The sequence below is a fragment of the Adiantum capillus-veneris genome, chromosome 4 (genome assembly GCF_014529385.1).
Source record: "Adiantum capillus-veneris isolate H3 chromosome 4, ASM1452938v2, whole genome shotgun sequence".
Taxonomy (NCBI): Eukaryota; Viridiplantae; Streptophyta; class Polypodiopsida; order Polypodiales; family Pteridaceae; genus Adiantum; species Adiantum capillus-veneris.
Genome location: NC_140934.1, coordinates 12097333 through 12120189, shown reverse-complemented (window position 1 = coordinate 12120189; position 22857 = coordinate 12097333). Strand labels below are relative to the sequence as shown.

The 22857-nt window shown below is 42.4% G+C and overlaps 1 protein-coding gene across 1 annotated transcript in view; it reads left to right on the top strand.

The window, feature by feature from the left end:
• LOC147458713 (dihydrolipoyl dehydrogenase, mitochondrial-like) overlaps positions 1-4023 on the top strand; it is an 81759-nt gene extending 77736 nt beyond the window's left edge. The window contains exon 2 of the mRNA XM_086510156.1: positions 2520-4023. Within this exon, the coding sequence (XP_086366282.1) occupies positions 2520-3770 (1251 nt within the window). The 3' untranslated portion in view covers positions 3771-4023. The remainder of the gene's footprint in view (positions 1-2519) is intronic.
• Positions 4024-22857: the final 18834 nt, after the last annotated feature.

Below are 22857 nucleotides of genomic sequence, written 5' to 3'. Positions count from 1 at the left end.
CATTCAAATAGATCAAGTAAACAAAGAGACTGGAATTCAGTAATTTTGGAACGGTCGAAGCCGATAAAAGTGAGATAGACTCGCCCATTAATTTTACATGAGTATACAAAGCACCTCTTATCCAATAATTTTCACATTATTAAGAAGTGATATTTATGCAAGTTGTGGGGTTTTTATAAAGCCTTGCCTGACCTGGCAATTATTCAAGTTGGGTCCTCAGCTTTATTTTTAAGGGTTTAAGCCCTTTGGCCAAGTTTTGGTAAGTTGGTAGGATTAGGTTTTTAACCCTAACCCCCTTTGGGCCACTTGGCCAGATTCCGCAAGTTAGGACATGCCACGTCATGAGTTTGTGATAGTGGATGTATTGCATATTATGGATATGTGGACTGTTGGAGGTTACTTCAACAATGTAGAGACTTATGAGGATTGGGGTGCAGTTCATTGTCCTTCTTTGCCATTTGTTGCACCATGTGAGAGAGATGACTTGGGATAGATTCCTTTTGTCACAAACTGATGATGTGTGTTTACTGTAGATCAACTGATTGATGATATTTTGCATGCCATAGAGGAGGTTTGGTCTCATGTTCAGCCTGTGGTTGTTGAGGTTATGTGTCATAGTTTACTAGCCCCCTTCACTTTGTAGGAGATGTGTGATGCAATGGTTGGTCTTGATGGTGTATTTTGTCTTGGAGAGGATGAGTTGACTCGGTAGTTCTTCTTGCAGGATTGGGATGTACTCAGTCTTGTCATGCTTTCTAGCTTACAACACATTTTTGACACAGGTGAGATGCCACTAATGTGTTCGGGCCTCATTACTCATATACCGAAACGTGGAGATGCACGACAGTAGAGGCTGATTACTCTCATGTCTTCCGTGTATAAGATCTTTGCTTGCATGATCAGTATGCGTCTACGGCCTTTTGCACCTGACCTGATGCATTTTAGACATCTTCACTTTCTATGAGGCAGTTCAGTCGGAGGCCCATCAGTCAGGACAGCCAATAGCTTTCGTGCTTTTTGATTTTGAAAAGGCTTATGATGGAGTGGATTGGGTTCCTAGAGGGCACTATTCAGAGGATGGGTTTCCCCTTTCAGTGGATCAGAGGTGTAGCTGCCTTATATCATACTGCCTCTTGCGCTGTCATGATTAGAGGCCACGTTGGACGGAGATTTTCTCTCTCTCGTTCAGTCTGGCAGGTATGTCCTTGGCAGCCTACTTCTTTTTGTTTTTTGCCGAGGCCATGTCACTCTTCTTGTGCCACTGGACACCACAATTGCGAGGTCTTGCTTTGTCGGACGGCTCACCAGATTTGTTTATTAGGAGTATGCAGATAACACTATACTCTTTGTACAATATGACACACACACTTTGGACAGTCTACGGGATGCTCTTGCTACCTTTTGCTTGGCCAGTGGTGCTGTCATCAGTTGGCACATTTCTTTGGTTTTCTTGTAGGAGTTGATGAGGACTGCTAGTGGGGTGTACATGACAATTCCACTTGGCCAACCGCCACCTAGAGGACAGACTTCAGATATTTGGGTTTCCATATTGGCATTGATGTGTCAATTGAGCAGCAGTTTGAGCATCTATCAAGAGGAAACTTTGCCACTGGTCTTCCTTGCAGTGGATGAGGTTCTTCTTGTGACAGGTTGGTTCACTACATCCTGCATGACTCTTCAATTTGGCATCATGGCTCGTTTGTGGCGCCTAGTATGTAACTTTCGGGGGGGTGACTTAGATGGATCTATTGACGCTTGGCCCCACGTTCATTGCGCTTCCGAGATACAGAGCAAGGCATTGCTTGCCAAGCTCATAGTATGTGGATTGTTTCCAGGGGCTGAGCCTTGGAAACAATTTTTGTACCATGCTTTTTCATGTGCCTCTCCTCGGTTTAGATCTATGGATAGTACCGGAGCTTGGCGTCCAACCATCAGATTCATCGTTACAGATGCTCAATTCGATACGTCTCATTTGTCACCCTTCATGTGCTGTTTGTTAAGGATGTGGAAGGATCTGCACCTTGTTTTAATTTGAAACCCCTCTTGGGTGGAGGAGGTAGCAAGGTAGCCTCTTATTTGGAATGCATATGTGACAGATTCAGAGGGGCGTATTAGCTATGAGAGGTACTCACATTGATTGTACTAGATGGGATGATGGTCCAGCAGCGTCTTATATCTGTTTTTATATAAGTTTTGTTTTTCATGACAATCTTAACGTGTAAAATAAACACAAATCTAGTTTTCCTTCATTTTTCTTTTCCTTTCATAGGCTTTTGTATGTCTTGTTTTAGTCCCTTAGTAAGTTCAGACTTTTCTCGCTTTGTGAAGATACATAGACAATCAACTGAAAAGTTCTGTTTGTGTATTTCTCTGGTACTTGAACTGATTCTCTTTTGTTATTGATTGTCTAATACGAGCCTCTTTGCATGGTTGTGATAATCTATACAATCAAATGCGAAGTTTTGGTTATTTCTCTGGTATTTAAAAACTTCTTGTGGCTGTTGATGTTCTGGTACAAGGCCCTGCTGCATTCTTCTCACATGTTTCACGAAGCAAAGCACGCTTTTCCGAATCATGGAGTCAAAGTTGGAAGTGTTGAAATTGATATTCCTGCTATGATGGCACAAAAAGATAAGGCTGTGACTGGTCTGACAAAAGGAATTGAAGGCCTTTTTAAGAAGAATAAAGTAACATACGTGAAGGGGAGTGGAAAGATTGCATCTCCAGGTGAGGTTTCAGTAGATCTTTTGGAAGGGGGCACAAAGACACTGAAAGCTAAGAATATTATCATTGCAACTGGTTCAGAAGTAAAGTCTTTACCTGGTATTACAATCGACGAAAAGAAGATTGTGTCATCAACTGGAGCTCTTTGCCTCCCTGAAGTACCAAAGAAGCTGATTGTGATTGGGGCTGGGTACATTGGGTTGGAGATGGGTTCAGTGTGGGGAAGGCTGGGCTCAGAAGTTACTGTTGTTGAGTTTGCGGATACCATTGTACCATCTCTAGATGCTGAGATTCGCACCAACTTTCAGAGAACTTTAGAGAAGCAGAAAATGAAATTTAAATTGAAGACCAAGGTCGTAAAAGTGGATGCATCGGGTTCTGGAGTGAAACTCACGCTGGAGCCTTCTGCAGGAGGGGAACAAAGCGTACTGGAGGCAGATGTGGTTCTTGTTTCAGCTGGAAGGGTACCTTACACAAAAGGGCTAGGCCTGGAAGATGTTGGGGTGAAAATAGATAAATTTGGCAGATTGGAAGTGGATCACCATTTCCAAACCAACATACCTGGTATATATGCTATTGGAGATTGTATTCCAGGTCCCATGCTTGCTCACAAAGCGGAGGAGGATGGGGTTGCTTGTGTCGAGCTTCTTGCTGGAAAGGCTGGACATGTGAACTACGATACTGTCCCAGGCGTTGTTTATACTCATCCAGAGGTTGCTTCTGTGGGTAAAACAGAAGAACAAGTGAAAGCATCTGGTATCAGTTACTCTGTTGGAAAATTCCCGTTTATGGCCAACAGCAGAGCCAGGACAATAGATGATGCAGATGGCCTTGTGAAGATTATCGCTGAGAAGGAAACAGATAAAATTCTGGGTGTTCATATTGTAGGTCCAAATGCTGGCGAATTAATTCATGAGGCAGTTCTTGCCCTCGAGTATGGAGCTTCCAGTGAAGACATTGCTAGGACTTGCCATGGTCATCCAACCCTAAGTGAAGCAGTCAAAGAAGCGGCGTTGGCCACACACTCCAAGGCTATTCACTTCTAGATATGACCCAAAGGGTGTTGATGATTACGAACGTTGTTTCAGCGAGTGACACCAAGGCACCATCCTAAGTAACTGGAGCTGTTTTTTCCATATTATTTTTGTTTGTGTACTAGGATGGTGACGTGCATGCATTCTGCATAAATAAGTTATGCCTGTTGTTTTATGTGATTTGGCAAAATCAGTCAAGTCTACTGTTTCTTATACAGAATTATGGCTTGGAAAAGCAAAATATTGGGAACGGCTTTGTATTTAAGTCTCGTGTTTCAAATGTCCTTCTCACTAGCCATGACATTTCCTTGTTTTTTTAGTGTGCCCCGTTTTCAAAACTAGCTGGAGGGTCAGAAAGTTTGGGTTGTCGTGCACTGATGTTCCCTAGTTCCATGGTTTCTCGTCAAGCTAGTATATGGTTGCTCTTGGTTTACCGTGTTCCTTTCTTTTGCACTCATCATCATCGAGGAATGAGCACAGCGAACTACTAAGGTTTGTCTTTTAACAAAGCTGGTCAGTAGAACTACAAGTAGCACGGAAACTAATGCTACAAAATACTACTCTTAGTGCACTTCTGTGAACAATGTTAAATGTTAGACAACCATTTGGTACTAATGCCTCACCACTCGCTCTCGTCATCTCCATACTTGCTCTAATTACTTTTGTGTCTCTTGGACATTGTTTTTGAAAATCCAGCTTTGTTCACGATGGATATTATAGGGAGGTGTTCAGAGGTGAGGGAATTTTCTAAGCTGAGCATCGTTTTCAAGTCTCTTTTTACTGCACTGTCTGTTGAACCAAAATCGTCTGCTTAATTCCTTGGTAGGGCTTTCTAGTTAAATGACGTTTCCTATAACAAAATTTATACTGGAAAATTTAATTTTGGTTTCAGTTTCTAATATATGAGTTTCTATAATGGTCATCAAATACCCTTGAATAAGAAGCCATTTTCATTGAATTCTTTGGTCCCAAGCTTCTGGTAAAAGGATATTTTTCATCTCTCAAGCAGATTGCCAATCTTGCTTCTTGATGGCGATGCTACATTTTGTGACCAACAACATATCAACAATCTTCTAGAAGAACATCTTTGAAGTACTCTTTCACTTCTCTAAGAGAAAGTACTTCTGTAGGTAACTTGCCCAGTTAAAGCTGGCAGATAACTTTTTGTTCCTTGAATGGCTGCCATTCTCTTCTTGCATAGGTTCAGGTGTCTTTAAGGTGTTTGAAATCGCCACAGCAGTGCATAGAAAATATGTATCAGCAATCTGAAGGAGAAATCCATTGAAACATCTCTCTTTCATGTGGTAGCAAATGACTTCCTTGGTCAATTGGCCACAAGGAGCATTTTTAGCACACCAATGATGCGGCTATTTCGAAACTCCCAAGAATGTATGGGTGCCAAATTGCATAACGTAACAAAAACCCATTTATGATGTAAAAGTTGTCAAGGTTTGATGGCAACTTAGTTGATTCAAGGTTGATGCTTGTCCTCTTTTTTTGACTCAAAAACTGAGCTCTGGCATTATATACATTGTACATCTTAGTTATACATTATACCTCATGCTTTTTAATATTCCCAAATGAAGTGTCTTATCATGTGGCCTCACAGAAGAATAATTCTCTTGATGCCCACACTAGCATCGATACTTGCATGTTGGGGTTTGCAAAGTTCGAAACGTAGTAAAGGAATACTCGTCTTGATGCCAGAACTAGCATGTATACTGGCAAGTTGGGTTTCCAAAGTTGGAAATGTGGCTTCATAGAGTAATCTCTCTCTTGATGCCCACACTAGCATACATACTGATCTGTTGGGTTTGCAAAGTTGGAGACTTATACATGTTGGTGTTATTGACTTTATCCTACACATTTTATGATGGACTCAACAGGATGCCAAAAACATAAGCTTTTATAATTCATGTCCAAGAAATCAAATCTTAGTGTGAGAATCCATTTCACTCACCCTATATTGTCTCAAAAAGTCACTTTCCTTGTTTCTCTTGTATTAGGATGTGTTTTTCATTGATGTTTGCATATTGGTTCCGGGTCTGAAAACTGGTGTGTCAATTAGTCCTCCACAGATAATTTGAGGATTAGCCAATCACAAATTTATCTTGTGCTAAACATACCATATTGCTTTCGTCAACACATTTCTAATTACAAGAGATTAGAATTAAGTGATGTCTTTTCTATGATACAAATCACATTTGTCTCCCATGCACCAAGTAGTCAATGTCATCACCATAAAACCCACCCGCCCCCCCAATACCCATAGTCCTAAAATACAATTTCATAGACTACACCAATCCATCTACACCCATCTCTCTCTCACTGGCAATCATTTTCCAACCGATGATTGGCTTGCACCAGTTTATTGTTCTTTGAGCATACAAAGAGTGCAGTTTGTGGTTTCCCAATTTTATTTCCTTCAAGCTCTTTTGGTGCACTTGCTTCATTTATCACAAAGAATTCAACAAGTTCTTTAATAGAGGTAGGATGAGAGGGTAGAGATATACTATTTTGTTCCACATTTGAATTTACTCGTGGGCCCTATAGGCGGTAGTCGATGAGTCCTCTTTCTTTGCGAAATTTATGTGTCCAAAAGTGTATGTTGAAAAGGCAATCTAGGTTCCAAAATTGTACGATAGAAGAGAGCATGTCAACTTACCTTCTTTCCACTAGCAAAACTAGGTCCCACAATTGTTTGTTGAAAAAGGGCACATCATCACACTCTCTTTCAACTAACAAATTTGGGTCCCACGAATTATGTTGAAGGAAAGCATAATCTTTAGCATAGTGTTATTTCAGAAAGCAAAGATACATGCAGCAAAGATGGAAAAATCAATGAGAAGGATCCTCAAGACAGTCACACACAAAGACAAAGAGGTCACCCGTTTGTACTTTTGAAGATCGCTTCATCCTTTTGGCACCCTAAGGTCTAATATGCACCTTACACCCATCATTGTTATCTTTGTCCTTTCACTTTTATTTTATTTTATGTCATAAAGTCTAATATCAAATGATTTTCTCATATTAAAGTGATCATTTAATGTGGGAATATAAACACGAACAATGGTTAGAATATAGACATGTGCTTACAGATCTATCTCAACACGGGGCCAATGGTAAAGGGGCCCAAATGAGAGATGGTCTGTCAAAAAGAAAGGCTAACCAATGGAGATTAAAGACCTTAGGGTTAGCTTCATTGAAGACCTCCAATAGTTGGTGTTAAAAGTCCTTTGACCTTACGTAAGCTAGGGCTGTGCTTGAGGTAAGAACCCAGCCCAAGCTTGAGGTGTTTGTCGTGCTTGATGATTGACTGAGATGCTTGAGGTGCTTGTCATGCTTGAGATGCTTAGGGGTGTAATTGAGATGGGAACCTAGCCCAAGCTTGAGGGGCTTAAGGGTTGTGCTTGTGGTGAGAACTGGGCCCAAGGTTGAGGGGCTTGAGGTGTCACAAAAGTCAAAGCAAATCTCTACAAGGAGGAGACGAGCCATGCAAGAAGGGGGGGGTGGTTACTTGACCACTCTCTCTTTTGTTTCCTCTCTTCCTTTTCGGAGTGACGAGTAGAAGGACTGTGTGTTGATATTTTCCTCTTGGGAGGAGTTGGCGATCCTCTAGACCGCCGTCTTTGTGGAGCCACATCTTCAGAGGAACTTAAAGTTTCATTGCTTTCTTGCTCTTTGGATTCCTTCTTTCATATGGGAGAGAGTCTTCTTTTGGGGGTCTCTTCAAGAGGCCTCCTAAGCTCTCTCTCCTCTTAGAGAGGAAGGGAAATCCCATAAGCGCGAAGTTGTTGACTTCGGCTTGTAAAGCAGGGTTGCCCATAGCTTGTTGCAACCTAGTAGCAATATAATTGACAAACGTAGGGGCATCATCATTAGCACCTTCATGTGCAAAATCAAAGTTATGAATGTTCATTCTACTCTCTTGGTTATTGTCAGCCATGTTAACAAAAATTGTGTACTTACTTAGTGTATGCTTTGTCAATTCAAAACCTTAGTTGATACTCCTCTTAGCCTTTGAAAATCAGCACTTAAGTATCTACACCCACGGCTTGAATTGGTTAATTATAGAGAGTAGTGGAGTGGGTCTAATATTGTAGAGTTGTCGAGGGCTGACTTCTTATGGCTCATTAATGGTAAAGCCGTAGGAAAGTCTAAGAAGATCCCATTATTAAGTCCAAAGCTCTCGAGGTGTGCACCATATCCCACATAGTGGGCTTAACAAAAACGATAATAGATCCCAGTCTCACTTATCCTAATATAATGAAAAAAATCAACCATTTATAGGCTACTTAAGGACCTCTCTTCTTAAGAAATAAAACAGAAACCAAATGCTCTGATACCAAAATAATGGAAATGGCCTATTAACTTTGAGAGTAGCGAAAATTAGAGAAAGTACTTTTGTGGAATTACTTTATGAGCGTAGCGGGTGAACTTAATTGATGGTAGCGACATAAACATAGCATTTAGTTAAATTGGCATGAACAATACTTTTGCAAGAGAGAGAGTTTAGAGAACATGACAACAATTGAGGACCGGATTTATGTGGAGCCGGCCCCCCCTCCAATAGGCATTTGGATTATAGTTTCTCCCATCAAGAGAGACTTGTTACAATACAATCTTTGTGTTTTTGTGACCTAGGTGATGCAATGAAGATGGAAAGCTTCATGCATCACGAGCATAACATAAACTTTTGTGGAAAGAATTAACTATCCCAAGCCTCAGTCCCAAGACCTCAAACACCTTCGAAGGTGGAGAAAGCTAGCAGGGAATGAGGGTAGGGAAGAGGAAGAAGCAACATTACATAGGAGAAAGAATTAGTTCCTCACTTATCATCACTCTTCTTGCTCGCATACATAATAGCATAATAATGAAGATGGAGAATATGGCAAGCTTAAGCATTGAAGCATGGCTCTTGGTTGGATTTGCATTCCATAGCCAAGAGTGTTGGTGTAATTTCTGAACCTCTCTACTTGCTTGGAGAAGGAGAGGGCGCTCTTGCACTTTGCACTTCACACAATGAGAGTGTGTATGAGTGTGTGTGTGTGGGAGAGTATACCCTTCAAACATGCCCCCTACTTGCTTTGGTCAAAACCCCCCTTGTAGCTCATGCTTGAAGCTGATTGGACCCCTCCACGCCTAGCCAATCAGAAGCAAGAGTCATACCAAGCAAGCATGCTAATCTTGGGACAAGTGTCCCCCTTTCCCCTTTGAGACAGAGGACTTGATAAATACTAAAATAGTTAATTAAATTAACTAATTTATCATTGGACCCCTTGGGAGGTCAACCAATTGACTTTAGGCACACCCTGAGGGTAACCTAGCTAGGGGCTTGACATGTGTCCTACTTGCCTCTTAAGCAAGGGGTGCCAGAAAAGGGCAAGAAAGAGGTCACCCTCTTCTCCTTCTTCTTCACCTTCCTCCTCTTGCGACGAAAGCTATGGCTATTCTCCTAGAGAGCACAAGAGGGGAGGACATCACAAATCATATCCTGCATGGCAAAGGTCAGAAAAGCTCAAGAAGTTCAAAGAGGGAGAAAAGAGTATCTCTTTTCTCACCTATGATGGCACCATTGGTGCCACCGACAAAGTATTGGCCTTCATCCAGCAATTTGATGCGGCCTTTGGAGATAAGGGCTTCATGGATTCCTCCAAGCTACGCCATGTAGCTATGCACTTCCAAAAATAGGCTCGTCAATGGTGGGCTAGCCTTCGGGGCAACGCCAAAGCCCCAAAGACATGGAAAACTCTACGAGTTTCTATCATGAAGCAATTCCTTGCAAGCGATGCAAATGACAAAGTGCTTCTCTCTCATGAGTCTATCCACCAATATGTAGACAATTTTTGGGATTTACATCTCAAGGCTATTGTCTTCCAAAAGATAGTCTTCGCCGAGCAAAAGTAACAATTTTGTGCGGGATTACCTGAAGAGATGGCCGAATACGTTCACTCTCAATGACCTGGTTCTATCATTGAAGTAATCCATCACACCATGGTTGCTTCGCGCATCAATTTCCAACCAAGCCCATGGAAAATAAAGACAAAAATGATGCAAAGGGAAACAATAATGCCCAAAATTCTTCCCAAGGCAATTCCAACAACAACAATCGGTCCAAGGAGAACGGAGCTTACAAAGACAAAAATACTCTCTCCTGAAGAGCTTGAAGCTTTTTGCAAGGACCATAGGTGTTGTAAGTGTGGGGAGCAAGGACATGGCTATCGTTCTTGCCCCAAGAAAAATGCTCGCAATGAGACTCCTAAAGCTTCCACCATCGAAGCTCCAAAAGAGGATGCTCATTACAAAGGATCACCTCTCTCCTATGCTTGGGGAAAGGTGAGCATGATGCTTTCATCCACTTTGACCCTGGCTCTACTCACAAATTCATATCAAAGGAGTTGGCCACCAAGTTGGGCATTCAAGCTTTCGAGATGGGAGATATTGTAACGACTGACATAGCTTTCAAGGGACAACAAGCCTCCGTTACTCCCTTGATTGGGAAGTTGAGGCTTCATGTCCAAAGCTATGTCGACAAAGAAGGCTTTTTCATCTCTCCTCTCACATGAGGATGCTATCCTAGGAGGACCATGGTTTGACCGCATGGATGCCAACATGAAGTTCCCTGAAAGGAGAATCCTTGAAAGGAGAATATATAGGGGAAAGGACATGTATATAGATGCTAGTGAGTGTGGTCATACTATACCACTTGTAAATCCTCCTGCTTTTGATAAATCAATGAAGAGCTCAGTTTTCGCGTACATGATTTTTGTCAAAGAGTCCCTAAAAGATCCTAATGTTTCATTAAATGTAAATGGTAGGAATCAAGAAGAGTTAGACTTGTCTAACTTTCTAAAAGGATTCCAAGATGTGTTCATGGATGATATCCCTATGGACTTACCTCCAAAACAAGGGGATGATGACCATCACATTGAGCTCCCTCCAGGAAGCTCACCGCCTAACAAGCCTCCTTATCGAGTTTCTCAAGCTCAACAAGAGGAGATAAACAAGAATTGGTTGTCAAAGGGATGGTGAGGCCTAGCTCCTCTTCCTTTTTTTCTCCAGTCCTTTTGACGCAAAAGAAAGATGGTACATACCGTATGCGTGTGGATATGGAGCACTAAACCATATCACTATCAAAAATAGATTTCCCGTGCCTCGGGTAGAAGATCTGTTTGATAAGCTACAAGGCTCTACCTACTTCAGTAGGATTGACCTTAAAAGTGGCTATCATCAAATAAGGATAGTGGATGAAGATATTCTAAAGACTACATTTCGTACAACATTTGGCCTTTATGAATATCTAGTCATGCCTTTTGGCTTGACTTGGATTACCCAAGTCTATCCACGGGAATACGGGAATATGGACAATAGTCGACAGGTTTAGCAAGCAAACACACTTTATTCCTATGAAAAAGACTATAAAGGCACACCAAATGGCAACTCTCTTCATATTACAGATTTTCAAACACCATGGATTGCCAACATCCATCGTGTCAAATAGAGATCCTAGAGGGACCAATCATTTTTGGAAAGGTCTCTTTGAAATCCTAGGAACAAGATTGAATTTCACTTTGGCCTACCACCCACAAATGGATGGCCAAAGTGAGATAGCCAATCTTACGATACTCAATCTACTAAAGACTTATGTTACAGAAATAGATCAATGCTCACAATGGGAAAAGTACTTACCTCTTGTAGAGTATGCCTACAATAATACTGTACATACTTCTACGGGAAAAGCACCTTTTGAAATCAATGAGGGAAGACCTAAAAGTCCCTTGCAACTCAAAGTACATGGGAAGATCTTCGCTGCCGATGAGTATAGCCGTGACCTACAAGAATCTTTTCAAAAGATTAAGGAGGCTATAGCCATCTCTCAACAAAGGAAAAACGCTACCGCCGCTAACGGTGAGATGAAGTTGCGACTTGCTCCAGAATCGAGCATTGCCAATTGTGATTGGCCGTTGATCATCGTCTTGACATACATGTTTGGAATGGGCCTTATGCGTGCTAACAGGCAGTGTAGGGAGGCTTTGATGGCTCCTACATGAACCATGCCTTCGGTAGGCTCTTTCGGCCCGCTTTCTGCTTCTTGCTCCATGATGTCAGTGATCTGTACTTGCGATGTTCGTGCTCTTTCCGCATTGTTTTCATTAGCCCAGGTAGAGTGAGCTCATGATTGTGAGCCAACCTTAAGGCAATCATTATCCCAATGAGCTCCCCCACAGTGACGACAGTCTCTAGGCGGGGCTCTCCAAGGCAGGGTCCGTTGGGCAGCCCCTCCTCGTTGGTTTACTGAGAAGTTCCTGCTGACTGACAAGCCGCTAGTGCTACTCGAATTGTTGTTGCGGAAACTTCCATATGGAAGGTTCTGATTCGTTACGCTTCCTGTGGGCTCACTTCTTTGGGAACCAGCTGAAGCCTGATCCTTGTTTGGATTTGCAGTGCTAGTTCCACTTCCCCCCTTAGTCCTTGGGTTGGTGGCCCCTTTTCGATGTAAGTCGGAGTCCACTAGCCTTTCTGCCATGGTTAGTGCTGACATGTAGTCGGTTGGATTTTGCTTTCAATTTCTCTATGGGCCCAATCCTTTAGCCCATAAAGGAAACCATGGAGACTCACTCCCTCCCAAGTCATCTGCTCAACCTTTAGCATGGCTTGCCTGTACTTGGACACGTACTCCTGCAGCTTGCTTTCCCCTTGGGATAGGGTTCTCCATTCGTCCAGGTGCCTGAAATCCTCATTCTTTGGCATGAAGTAGTCCCACATCTCAGCCTTGAGGCGGGTCCATGTGATGTATGGATTTTTCCTTTCCTCTAGTAGAAACAAAGCGTCCCCTTCTAGGAAGTGGGAAACTACTTTGGGCCATAAGCCTTCTTCCATCTTGTTGGTCCGGAAGAAGCTTTATGAGTCTCGAATCCATTTTTCCAGTAATAGAGAGTCCCGTTGGCCCGAGTAGGGAGAGGGCTTGATGGGCTTGAAGCTCCCCATTCTGTCACTCCCACTCGGGGGATTCCTGAGGTGCCCGCATGTCCTTTTCCTTTGTCGACTGGGACACTCTGAGCTGCTTGGGCGTTCATCAGGTGTACCTATATGAACTGTTGCATGAGCGCAGCTTGGGCCTCCATGAGGGACTCCAGTCGGCCCACTCTGTCCTCTCTAGGAGGGGCACTTCCCCCTCCGTGAAATGAGTCTTCGATAGCGTGACTCATTTTTCCGCTATGGATAGGTAATCAAAGAAAATTAGTCTTTAAGGCCGCAAAAACATACATCAACGCCAAGAACACATATAATGTCAATCCAAAAAGAAACTTCTCTAAAAAATGCATAAAATTCCTACTAATGGCAATCCATAACATGTCATCTACGGCCGAGAATATCTCTCTGTCTCGCTCAATATGATGTTGAGAACTGATATCATTGATGTCAAGAAGGTGATGATACCGAGAATAATGCTGGGTGTTGATGCCGAGAAAAATGTTATGTGTCAATGCCAATGTCCATTGCCAGATAGAAATTCTCTCCTCTTCTACGGGCGACCAAAATCGTGTATGTGTCTGTGCATGTGGATGTGCACACATCTTCGCCTCTACTCTTGTCAAAAGTGTGTGCTTGCCGAATCTTCTTCTCTCTTCTCTTTTCTATACTATAGCGCAAGAGAGCTCCAAATTTAGCATTGCTAGTTTTCTTTTTGTTGCACTACACAGTAGCTTCAAACACTAGCACTTTTTATTTTTGCTAATCTCCAGCACTATGGCCAAGGTTGCACTTTCTTTGTTACATTTTGTAGATTAGACCATAAAAATTAGAGAAGGCCTCAATCATTTGCCCATTTGAGTGCTACTATAAAGGCTTTCAAAAAAATTATGTATTATTTTTCAAATCTGCCAACTTCCTACTATTCATTTCCTTCGCCGCTTTCACACAAAAGATTCACCCGTTCAATTCCATGCTCCTGTGTATAGTGAATAGTGATTGGTTGAGCTTAAATCTACACACAAAGAGCAACCTGACTCGTTCTTGACGTTGGGAAGGGGGAAAGGGGAACACACCCGGCACATAATCAGCACACCTCTATATAGCTTAGGATATACCAACACCCTAACCACTAGAGTTCACCTTCAAAACTCAACAATCTCACATGTAAACCACCGTTTGCACACAACCGCACACATACACTCGATGCAAAAACACAAACATAGCCCAATCATCCCGTACAACACAATTCATTGCCTTCACCACACACACAACCTCTCTCATTCCCTCTATGCACAACAAACCATTGGGGGGGGGGGCACAACTATCGACACATGCCCGAAAACACACGCACACAATAGAGAAAAGGAGGGGAAAGGGGGAACCGAGACAAAATGCACAGCAATGATGGCTCCTTTTCAACAAACGCGATCATATACACAATGCTCCAAGCCGACATACCCTCGACAAGATCAACACATAGCCTGGAAGCCCTCTCGGCTCCACACTAACTCCATAGCCGTACTTCAACAACACACCACCGGGCTCCATGCTCAACAACGGAGCAAAACGGCTCCAAAAGCCCCCAATTTTTTTGGCACTCCTTCCAAGCTCTGCTACTTCCAGCTTGTAACTCCAATCATCAAGCCATAAAACCCATCTTGCAGATCGGGTCTGTGGTAGCACCTCACTCTGATCTCAATGCACTTTGACTCCATGATGACCTCAAACGGGGTGCCCCAAAATGGGAAAAAACATATGTCGACTCCTCGCTGGCATTTGTAGTCAACTTCCCCTCCACATATCTCGCCCATCGGGCATTTGATTGATAGCCCGCCAATTCCTGCGAGCTTCATGTAGCATCCACTACCCTTGCAAACTTTGTCGAGCTTCAAAAAACACATGTAGGGACGTTTCCCCAAGCAGTCAAATTGGCCCCAAACCTGGTCCTCGGCAAAACTTCAAAGCTCCGTAACTTGGCATCTAGGACTTAGATTTCCAATCTAAAAAGAGCAACATGCTCCATAAACCAGGCACTATGTATTTGTCACTTCAACCTGGCTTTGATTACCTATCCTCAATTGCTCCGTCCGTCTCGGATCTACAACCACCTCTAGATTCAAAGCACCATATCTTGGTCACCATAGGTTCGTTTGATGAGCCGTATCAATCAGTTCCTTTAGCACTTCAAGCTCTACATTTCTAGGCAAAAAGACTGCACCTTGAACCTCTTTCATCTGCCACCCAAATTGGCCCTTTATGGAGCCCTTCTTGGCCTATAAACTACATCAACCATACACACCAGTTGCTACTTTTGTCTGACCAGGATCTTTGTAGCTTCTCTAGCCCTCTGCCATGCTCTTGATAGACTACACATACCTACTTGTGCCATCTTCTATGGCCAACTTTGGCTGCACCATCATTGCCCACCCCCTCGTTTAACAATTATGTTCAACCACAACTATGCTTTATTACTCTACCAACTGTAAACACTGGCAAACACTATCAATGAACCAAAACCATGTGTACAATTTTATTCTGACCTACTGCCAAACCCTCACATGGGTGGACCCACCCCTTGCATCACATAGCCTCCGCCTGGATCAAAAACCTGCCATTGGTTCCTCCCACCCATTTGTAACAACTTACCAATGTGCCACTCTCCAGCACATAGCTCCTCATGCTTGTAGACCGCCCATGGCTTACATTCAGCACTCCATGCACCCATTGGCAAAACAAGCATCCACTCCATGCGAAGCATCATCAAACTCACCATCACAAAAAAATGTATTTGACCCCTCCCTCCCAATCATAAAAAGTGGAGACCTCTTCCAAGGACCCTGTACCTATTGGACCATCCATTGCACAACTGTCTCTATCATCATACCCATCAACCATATCTCACATATATTCATAGGAGGCAAAGCAAATGCCTGGGATTCTTCTCTGTCCATCGTAGGCCATGTCTGTTGCACTAGAAGCACCATAATCTTTGGCTCCATGCTCTCTCCTTCATCAGCAAATCCCTTGATCTCAACAAAAACAAGCCCGTTTCCTTCAACCATCTGCTCTTCAAAGTCGATTTGCTCCACTGGTTTGTTAGCTTTAGTTGAGAGCTGACTCTTTTACTAAACCTTTATATGCTAACATTTATCTCAAGAAAACATTTTGAAGACTACACACATATTCATTTGCTAAAAGTAGTAGACAATAATTTTAATATTTGAAGAATCTCTTAAGATTTTAAGATTCCTTCTGTGAGAAATTCATTCATGAGATGCCCATGAGATGCCCAAGTTAATGCTTATAGTTCTCTTCTTTGGACTCCATCTTGTAACTACAAATTCTTTGCTTCACATTCTCTTTGTGTTTATGTGATATGCATGAGCTGCCAAGCATGAAACAAAAACCACTTGTGGACACTCGTGTGTCAAACAACCATCCCAGTATGAGTCCTAAAAAGCATGTAAATCTGGTGGCAATGATCCCCCCTTGGGATAAAGCAAGCCAAGATGTAAAGTGCCACTCAAGGAGCAAAAAATCTCTTGATAGTGTGCCAATGCTTAGACCATGGGCTATGCATAAATGTGCTAACCTGTGAGACTGCGAACTAAATATCCAACCTCGTGTTGCATACATAAATGAGGCATCCTTGGTAAAGAGTGACATCAGCAGGATCACCAGCATCATGAAGACTTAATTCAAACCTGTTTCCATGAAAGTGGCAATAGGTCTGCAATCCTCAAGTCCAAACTTACATAGCATTGCCTCTATGTAACCTGTTAGACACAAGGAAATTCCACCATCACACTACTTAAACTGTATACCCAAGTAATGATGCAACAACCCCAAATATTTCATCTTGAAAGTAGCATTCAAATCAGCCCTAAATTCATCAATATGTCTCTCATTTGGTCCAACGATCAACAAATTATCCACATAGAGAACCACAATGAGAAGTACATTACCCTCATGCTTTACATACAATGTGCTTTCTGTTGGACTGTTACGAAAGCCTTGTTTGACAAAATGAGTGTCAGCCTTCTCACACCAAGCACGAGGAGATTGCTTCAACCCATACAAAGCTTTCTTACATCTACACACTTTATCTTCTTGTCCTTTCTTGACAAAATCACAAGGTTGCGTTACATAAACTACCTCAAATATGTCCCATTCAAGAGAGCAGTAACAATGTCTAACTGATGTACATCCCAAACAAAATGAGCTACCAATGCACATAAAAAATGCAGAGTAGTCATACGACAAGTGGAAGCAAGAGTCTTTTCATAATCTATGCCTTTTTGTTGTGCATAACCCTTTGGAACAAGTCGAGCCTTATAGTGATCAATCTCACCCTTCGACTTGAGTTTCAATTTGTAAACCCACTTTGTACTAATGACCTTTTTGCTAGGATGCAAATCACATAAAGTCCATGTGTCATTTTCTGGAAGTGCATCATATTCAGATTGCATGGTAGCCATCCAACTTTATGAATGCCGTGCTTCATCAAAAGACAGAGGTTCGTCAACATCACATAAGCTACACACAGCCAAAGCATAACAATCCGATGCACAAGATGCATAGGAAGAACTTGAATGAGTACAACTAGACAAAGGTGCATCCAATTTACTATCACGCAAAGTATGCACCAGTCATTTAAGCATACCTCTAGCCGGCTAATTCTCAACCATTTCCTCATCAAGTACATCATGTACATCTACATCAGTCATAGACTGATTTGTATCATTTTCCAAAAACCCCCATAGGCTGTACATTTTTCTCATTGGAATTGACATTCAAACTTCCACCACTGAAAAGAGGCAATAAAGTGTCATGAATGTCTTGTGAGCTTACATTATTGTCTCTAGTACATGACAGCAAGGGCTGAACAGAATCTTCCACAAACACAATATCCCATGAGACCAAGATATGCTTTATTTGCGGATAATAAAATCTGTAACCTTTTCTTTCAGCAATATAACCAACAAAAAACATTTGATAACCTTATCATCCAATTTTTTGCACTACGTTTGTGGCACAAAGCGTATGTCAAACAACCAAAAACACTTATGTGCTCAATAGAAGGCTTTCTATCATACCATGCTTCATATGGAGTCATAGATTGCAAAGCTTTCGTAGGACACCTGCTAAGTCCATAAGTAGCACACATGATGGTCTCAAGCCAAAATGAATGCGGCAAAGCTTGACTTTTGACCATACATCATGCCATTTTCGTAAGTGACCCGTTTTTTTCTCTTAGCAACACCATTTTAATGAGGCGTATAAGGCATTGTATATTGATGTTTTATCCCACGACTATTAAAAAATGGATTAAATTCATGAGACATATACTCCCCCCCTCGATTGAAACGGAGGGTGCCCATAGTACATCTCGAGACATTTTCAGCCATAGCTAGAAATTGTTTGAAGCACATATATACTTCAAACTTTGCTTTAAGCGGATACACCCATGCATGCCTAGAGTAATCATCAATGAAATTGACAAAGTAAAGGTAATTACCCAAGGATGGAGTTTGCATGGGTCCACAAACATCACTCTGCTCAAGCTACAACCTTTATGTGGCCCTAACTGAACCATCCTTTGGAAACTTTGAATGCTGCATCTTACCCAAAATACAACCCTTACAAACATGTTTGACATGTGCTTCGGAGGCGGCAAAGAAGCAACCATATTAAATTTTTACAAACGCGACAAACTAACAAAATTCAAATACCCAAAACGTGCATGCCAAAGTTTTGCATCTGAAATAGCCTTAGAATCCACAACTCCATTCGCAAAATTCTGCCCACACTTGTCATACAAAGTGAGCTTATACAGTCCAAAACATAAGATGCCTGATGCAACAATCTCATCACCAAAACTTAGATCATGAACTGTACCTTTGTCATCCACAAATTTCACAACAAGACCAAGTCTAGCAAGTACAGATACAGACAAAAGATTCTTCTTGATCCTAGGTGCACAAAGTGCATCAACAACTGTGAAAGAACTACCATTTTCAATAGTCGGCACAATCTTTCCAACTCTCTTAACATGATAAGAGGCATTGTTGGCACAAGTGACTGAATTCCCATGAGGGACATCCTCGAGAGAGGTAAACAAGTCACGATGAGAGATAATGTGCTTTGTAGCACCATTGTCAAAGTATCACACTTGAGCATCTGCAGCAATTGACAAACATGCATCATGGACAAAAGGATCATAAGTGCACTCTGCACTAAAAGCCCATTCTACATCAACATCATCATCAGAGTCTCCTTTCACTGAAGACTCATCAACAATAGTTGCATTTGTAGTGGAATCAACATTTATAGTGGAACCAACCTCTTTCTTCTTAGCGTTCAACTTAGGACACTGCTTGATCAAGTGATCATTAGCTTTATAATAATAACAACGCATCTTATTTTTGCCCTTATTACCAGAATTCCCAAATGAATTGCTACCAACAGAAGCATTAGGAACATGTGATTTTCCACTCATAGAAGAACCATGAGAAGTTGCAACATTGTTGTTACCACCTTTTCTTTGAGCAGCAATAAAGGCCTATTCAACTACACGGTGTCTAGTCCTTTTTTTTCTAGAGAGCAACTCTTGCAATAGCAATGTGCATAATGCATCAAACTGAACAACTTCAAGATTTCCTTGGGTCATAAGTCTCCAAGTACTAGCAAAAGTCTGGTAAGAATCTGACAAAGTATCAAGAACAGTCTGCACAAGGGATTGTCAAAAATGACTTCGCCTCTGCAGAAATAAGTTGCTACTTCCCTTAACTTGCCAGCCCCGTTTTCAAGTGATTACTTGCGTCCCTTGTATTCGGCACTTTCTTATGATATTGATCATTCGTTCGCATCCCTCACTCTCGTGTCCCTCTTGGGTTCAGTTTTCAAGTTGCGTTCTTGTATGTGCGTTTGCTTGCCTGCAGGTCCCGTTTGCATCGCAGGTGAGCCGGCGCGGCCCCGTTTCCGCGACGCCCCGAACGAGGGCGTCACAGCTCATTGATATCCTTGACACCAACAAAGAAAGTGTCCATGTCATCTTCCTCATGCATAATCTTTGACTCTAGCTCTTTATGCAACAATGCAATTTTTGCCTTGCATAAAGACCAGCCAGAATATCCCAAGCCTGTTTTGTAGATTTTGTTGAACGAATGTGAGGAGTAATAGTGCGCTTCACAGACAATGCAATCAATGCATGAGCCTACACATATTTTACATCCCAATGAGCTTGCTCTGTCGTAGGCAAAACAGCTCTAACAACAGCAATTCTGCCACCAAAACCTGCAACATCCTCAACATTGCCTACATCCTCAGAACCAGGGCATACATCAATGCCTTGCACAATGTTCCAAAAACCCTTTGACACAAGGACATGTTGCATCATGTAAGCCCACATAGGATAATTGTCCCCATCCAATCTATCCTCAATAGCAAATCAAAGATTTTTTTGTACGGCTTTTAAACAGATGGTCTTTAAAGAGGTGCTCACATGTGATGAGCAGTTTCTTCGACCCTTTAGGGTGCTATCCTTCCCCTTTGAATTTTTTGAGCTTAATATATAGTGGCATGTGATCTGACAAGCATTGAGAGGTCACCACCTTCATCTCAAGAAGCAACAGAATCCAATCGACTTGATGAGAATGGTCTCATCTGTCAAGCTGGGATGTCAATGCGGGCATATTGCAGAGTGGTATACCTAAAGCCAGGCATGCTATTCCACGGACCAACCTCCCACATGTTTGTTAGAGCCCATTTCTCACAAAGGCTCAACCATTTATTTATTTTTACCTTGCCAATAGACTTGAGGAGCCTTCCTATCCCTTCCCTTCTCCACCATATTAAAGTCTTCTAGTAGGAGCCATTTCCTTTCAATCTGCACCCACATTTTGGCTCTTTCCTTAGTGGTGCATGGGCCATATATGTAAACAATGGTAATTGGTTGATCTGCCCCCTTGACTCTCACTCCTAGAGCTCTCCCACATGGGTGATATAAGACCACCTTAGGCTCAAGGTCTTTTTCCACAATAGTGAGAATGCCATTGTAACCGTCAACTCCTTCCCTGCAGAAAATCAGCTTCTTCCCCATTGCTTGCTTTCTTTTAATGTAGGCATCAATGTGATGCTCCTGGATGGCCCAATGGCTAACTTCCTTACCTTTTTTGACTTCCTCCCAAAACAAGGTGTTCTTTTATGAATTTTTAAACCCTTCAAATTCCATGATTGATAACAATTTTATCCATCATTGAGAAAGGGATACAAACTTCTCCACCTCGAGGAACTCTTCCTCCGTAGTCTCTTTCCTAGTGTCCTCCATGGGTATTTTCCTAGCCTCACTCTAGGAGCTTACCAACTCAAATGTCCTAAGGTTCTCAGATTCATTATCTCACAGCACAAGTTATCAGGTGGGAATTCTTTTTGTGGCCCCTAGCTCAAGTGTCAGTCTTAAGTAACAAACTATTGTTAGAATGGCACTTCTCCTCTTTAAATTACTCCATCCATGTTCATTGTGTGGAATCTATAGAGAATCCTCCTCTGCCACGCTGGATTCTCCCACCTCTATCGGTATCGTCACTACTTTCCAGTCGAATAAAAGTGAGAACGATGTTGCGTGCGCCTTGAGAGCTCTAATTTGACCATCCAGAAACCACGACGGAGTTGCCTCATAAGCGAAGTCTTTGTCAAAAAGAAAAATCCTACGCCTCCTCCCCCAGCCCCTTACCCCCTCCTCCAACCACGTTGCTTGAATCGCTAGCATACCCTGCCAGATGGCCATGTCCTTTGGCTCACCACTTGCAATCCTTGTTGTCACCTGCAACCAACATCCCACTTCTCTCCTCGCTGGCACCCCACTCGCAGTCCCTTTCCCTGCCACATCGGAGGTCTGCGCTTTCACTATGTGCCCAAAAATGGGCATCTCCCTGAGCCATCACATTCAACCTTCCGTACATCGGCTGACGAAGGGAGCCACCTTGAGCAATGAGACCATAAGAAACAATGAAAACTGCCTTGTCCCAGCAATTCCTTGACCACCAGTACCTACTAATAGCGGGAACGAAGTCATCTTCTCTTCTTCTTCTACTTCAACAAGCTAATAGTGCTAGTGGTGCCCTTCACCTTAATAACATGGTTGATGAGGTCCATTTTTTCATCCTGAGCATCACTTGCAGAGTTAACCCCCGGCTCAGGTCTATCTTGCCTCTCCTTTTGTGGGCTCTTATTCTCTTTGCTTGTGGCAAACGTGGCCTCCACGGAGGGTCCACCCTTCTCAGTTAGAGTCTCCTACATCTCGATTGCTAGGCAGTCAGTCTCTTTATCCACCTCCTCTTCAGTCATATCCTAGTCACTGCCCTTAATGATGATTTCTTTAGCCACCTCCTCTCTATTCATTTCTTGGTCCCTGGTCTCATCACTCGGCTTGCTATCCTTCTCTTGTGGTTTGGTTTCCTGGGTAGCATGCCTCCAAGCTGTCTTGACTCCTAATTGCGTGTAATTTTGCTCCGGGGCAGGCATAGTGCCCAATTCTACGATATTTGTGGCAGGCATTGGGAAAAGATGCAAGCACCAACTCTTGCTTAAAAGTGGCCAACCTACCCTTATTTAGATCCAAATATTTTGAAATGGGCATGCTCATGTTCCACAATAAGCAAACCTTTACATCCAAGCCTGCTTTAACCCGCTACCGCTTTGGAGTGTGTACTCTTCTTTATAACATGGCTTGAATTCTCCAGTATAATTTTAGTCTCTTTAAAGGGACGTCATTCAAAACTCACATTTGATTAGGATCAATCAGATTGATCACCACAATTTTATGCATAGCTTCTTCAACAACACTCGGTGCATCACTATATTTTCTACGTTGCTTTCCTACTAATAAATTTCTCATTTAAATGGTTTTCATGCTTGTTCCTTTCATTTTTATTTTTATTTTTGGGGGGAGGGGGGGGGGGGGGGGGGGGGGGGGGGGGCAATTTTCTCAAGAGATGATAAAATATCCTCAAAAAATGCTCTAGTTTTACTTTTTCCTTAGAATAGTCTATCTCAATCTAGGGAATAAGATTGCACCTTTTCTTTTGTGTGGGCAAAACTCACAATTTGTGAATGAATTATA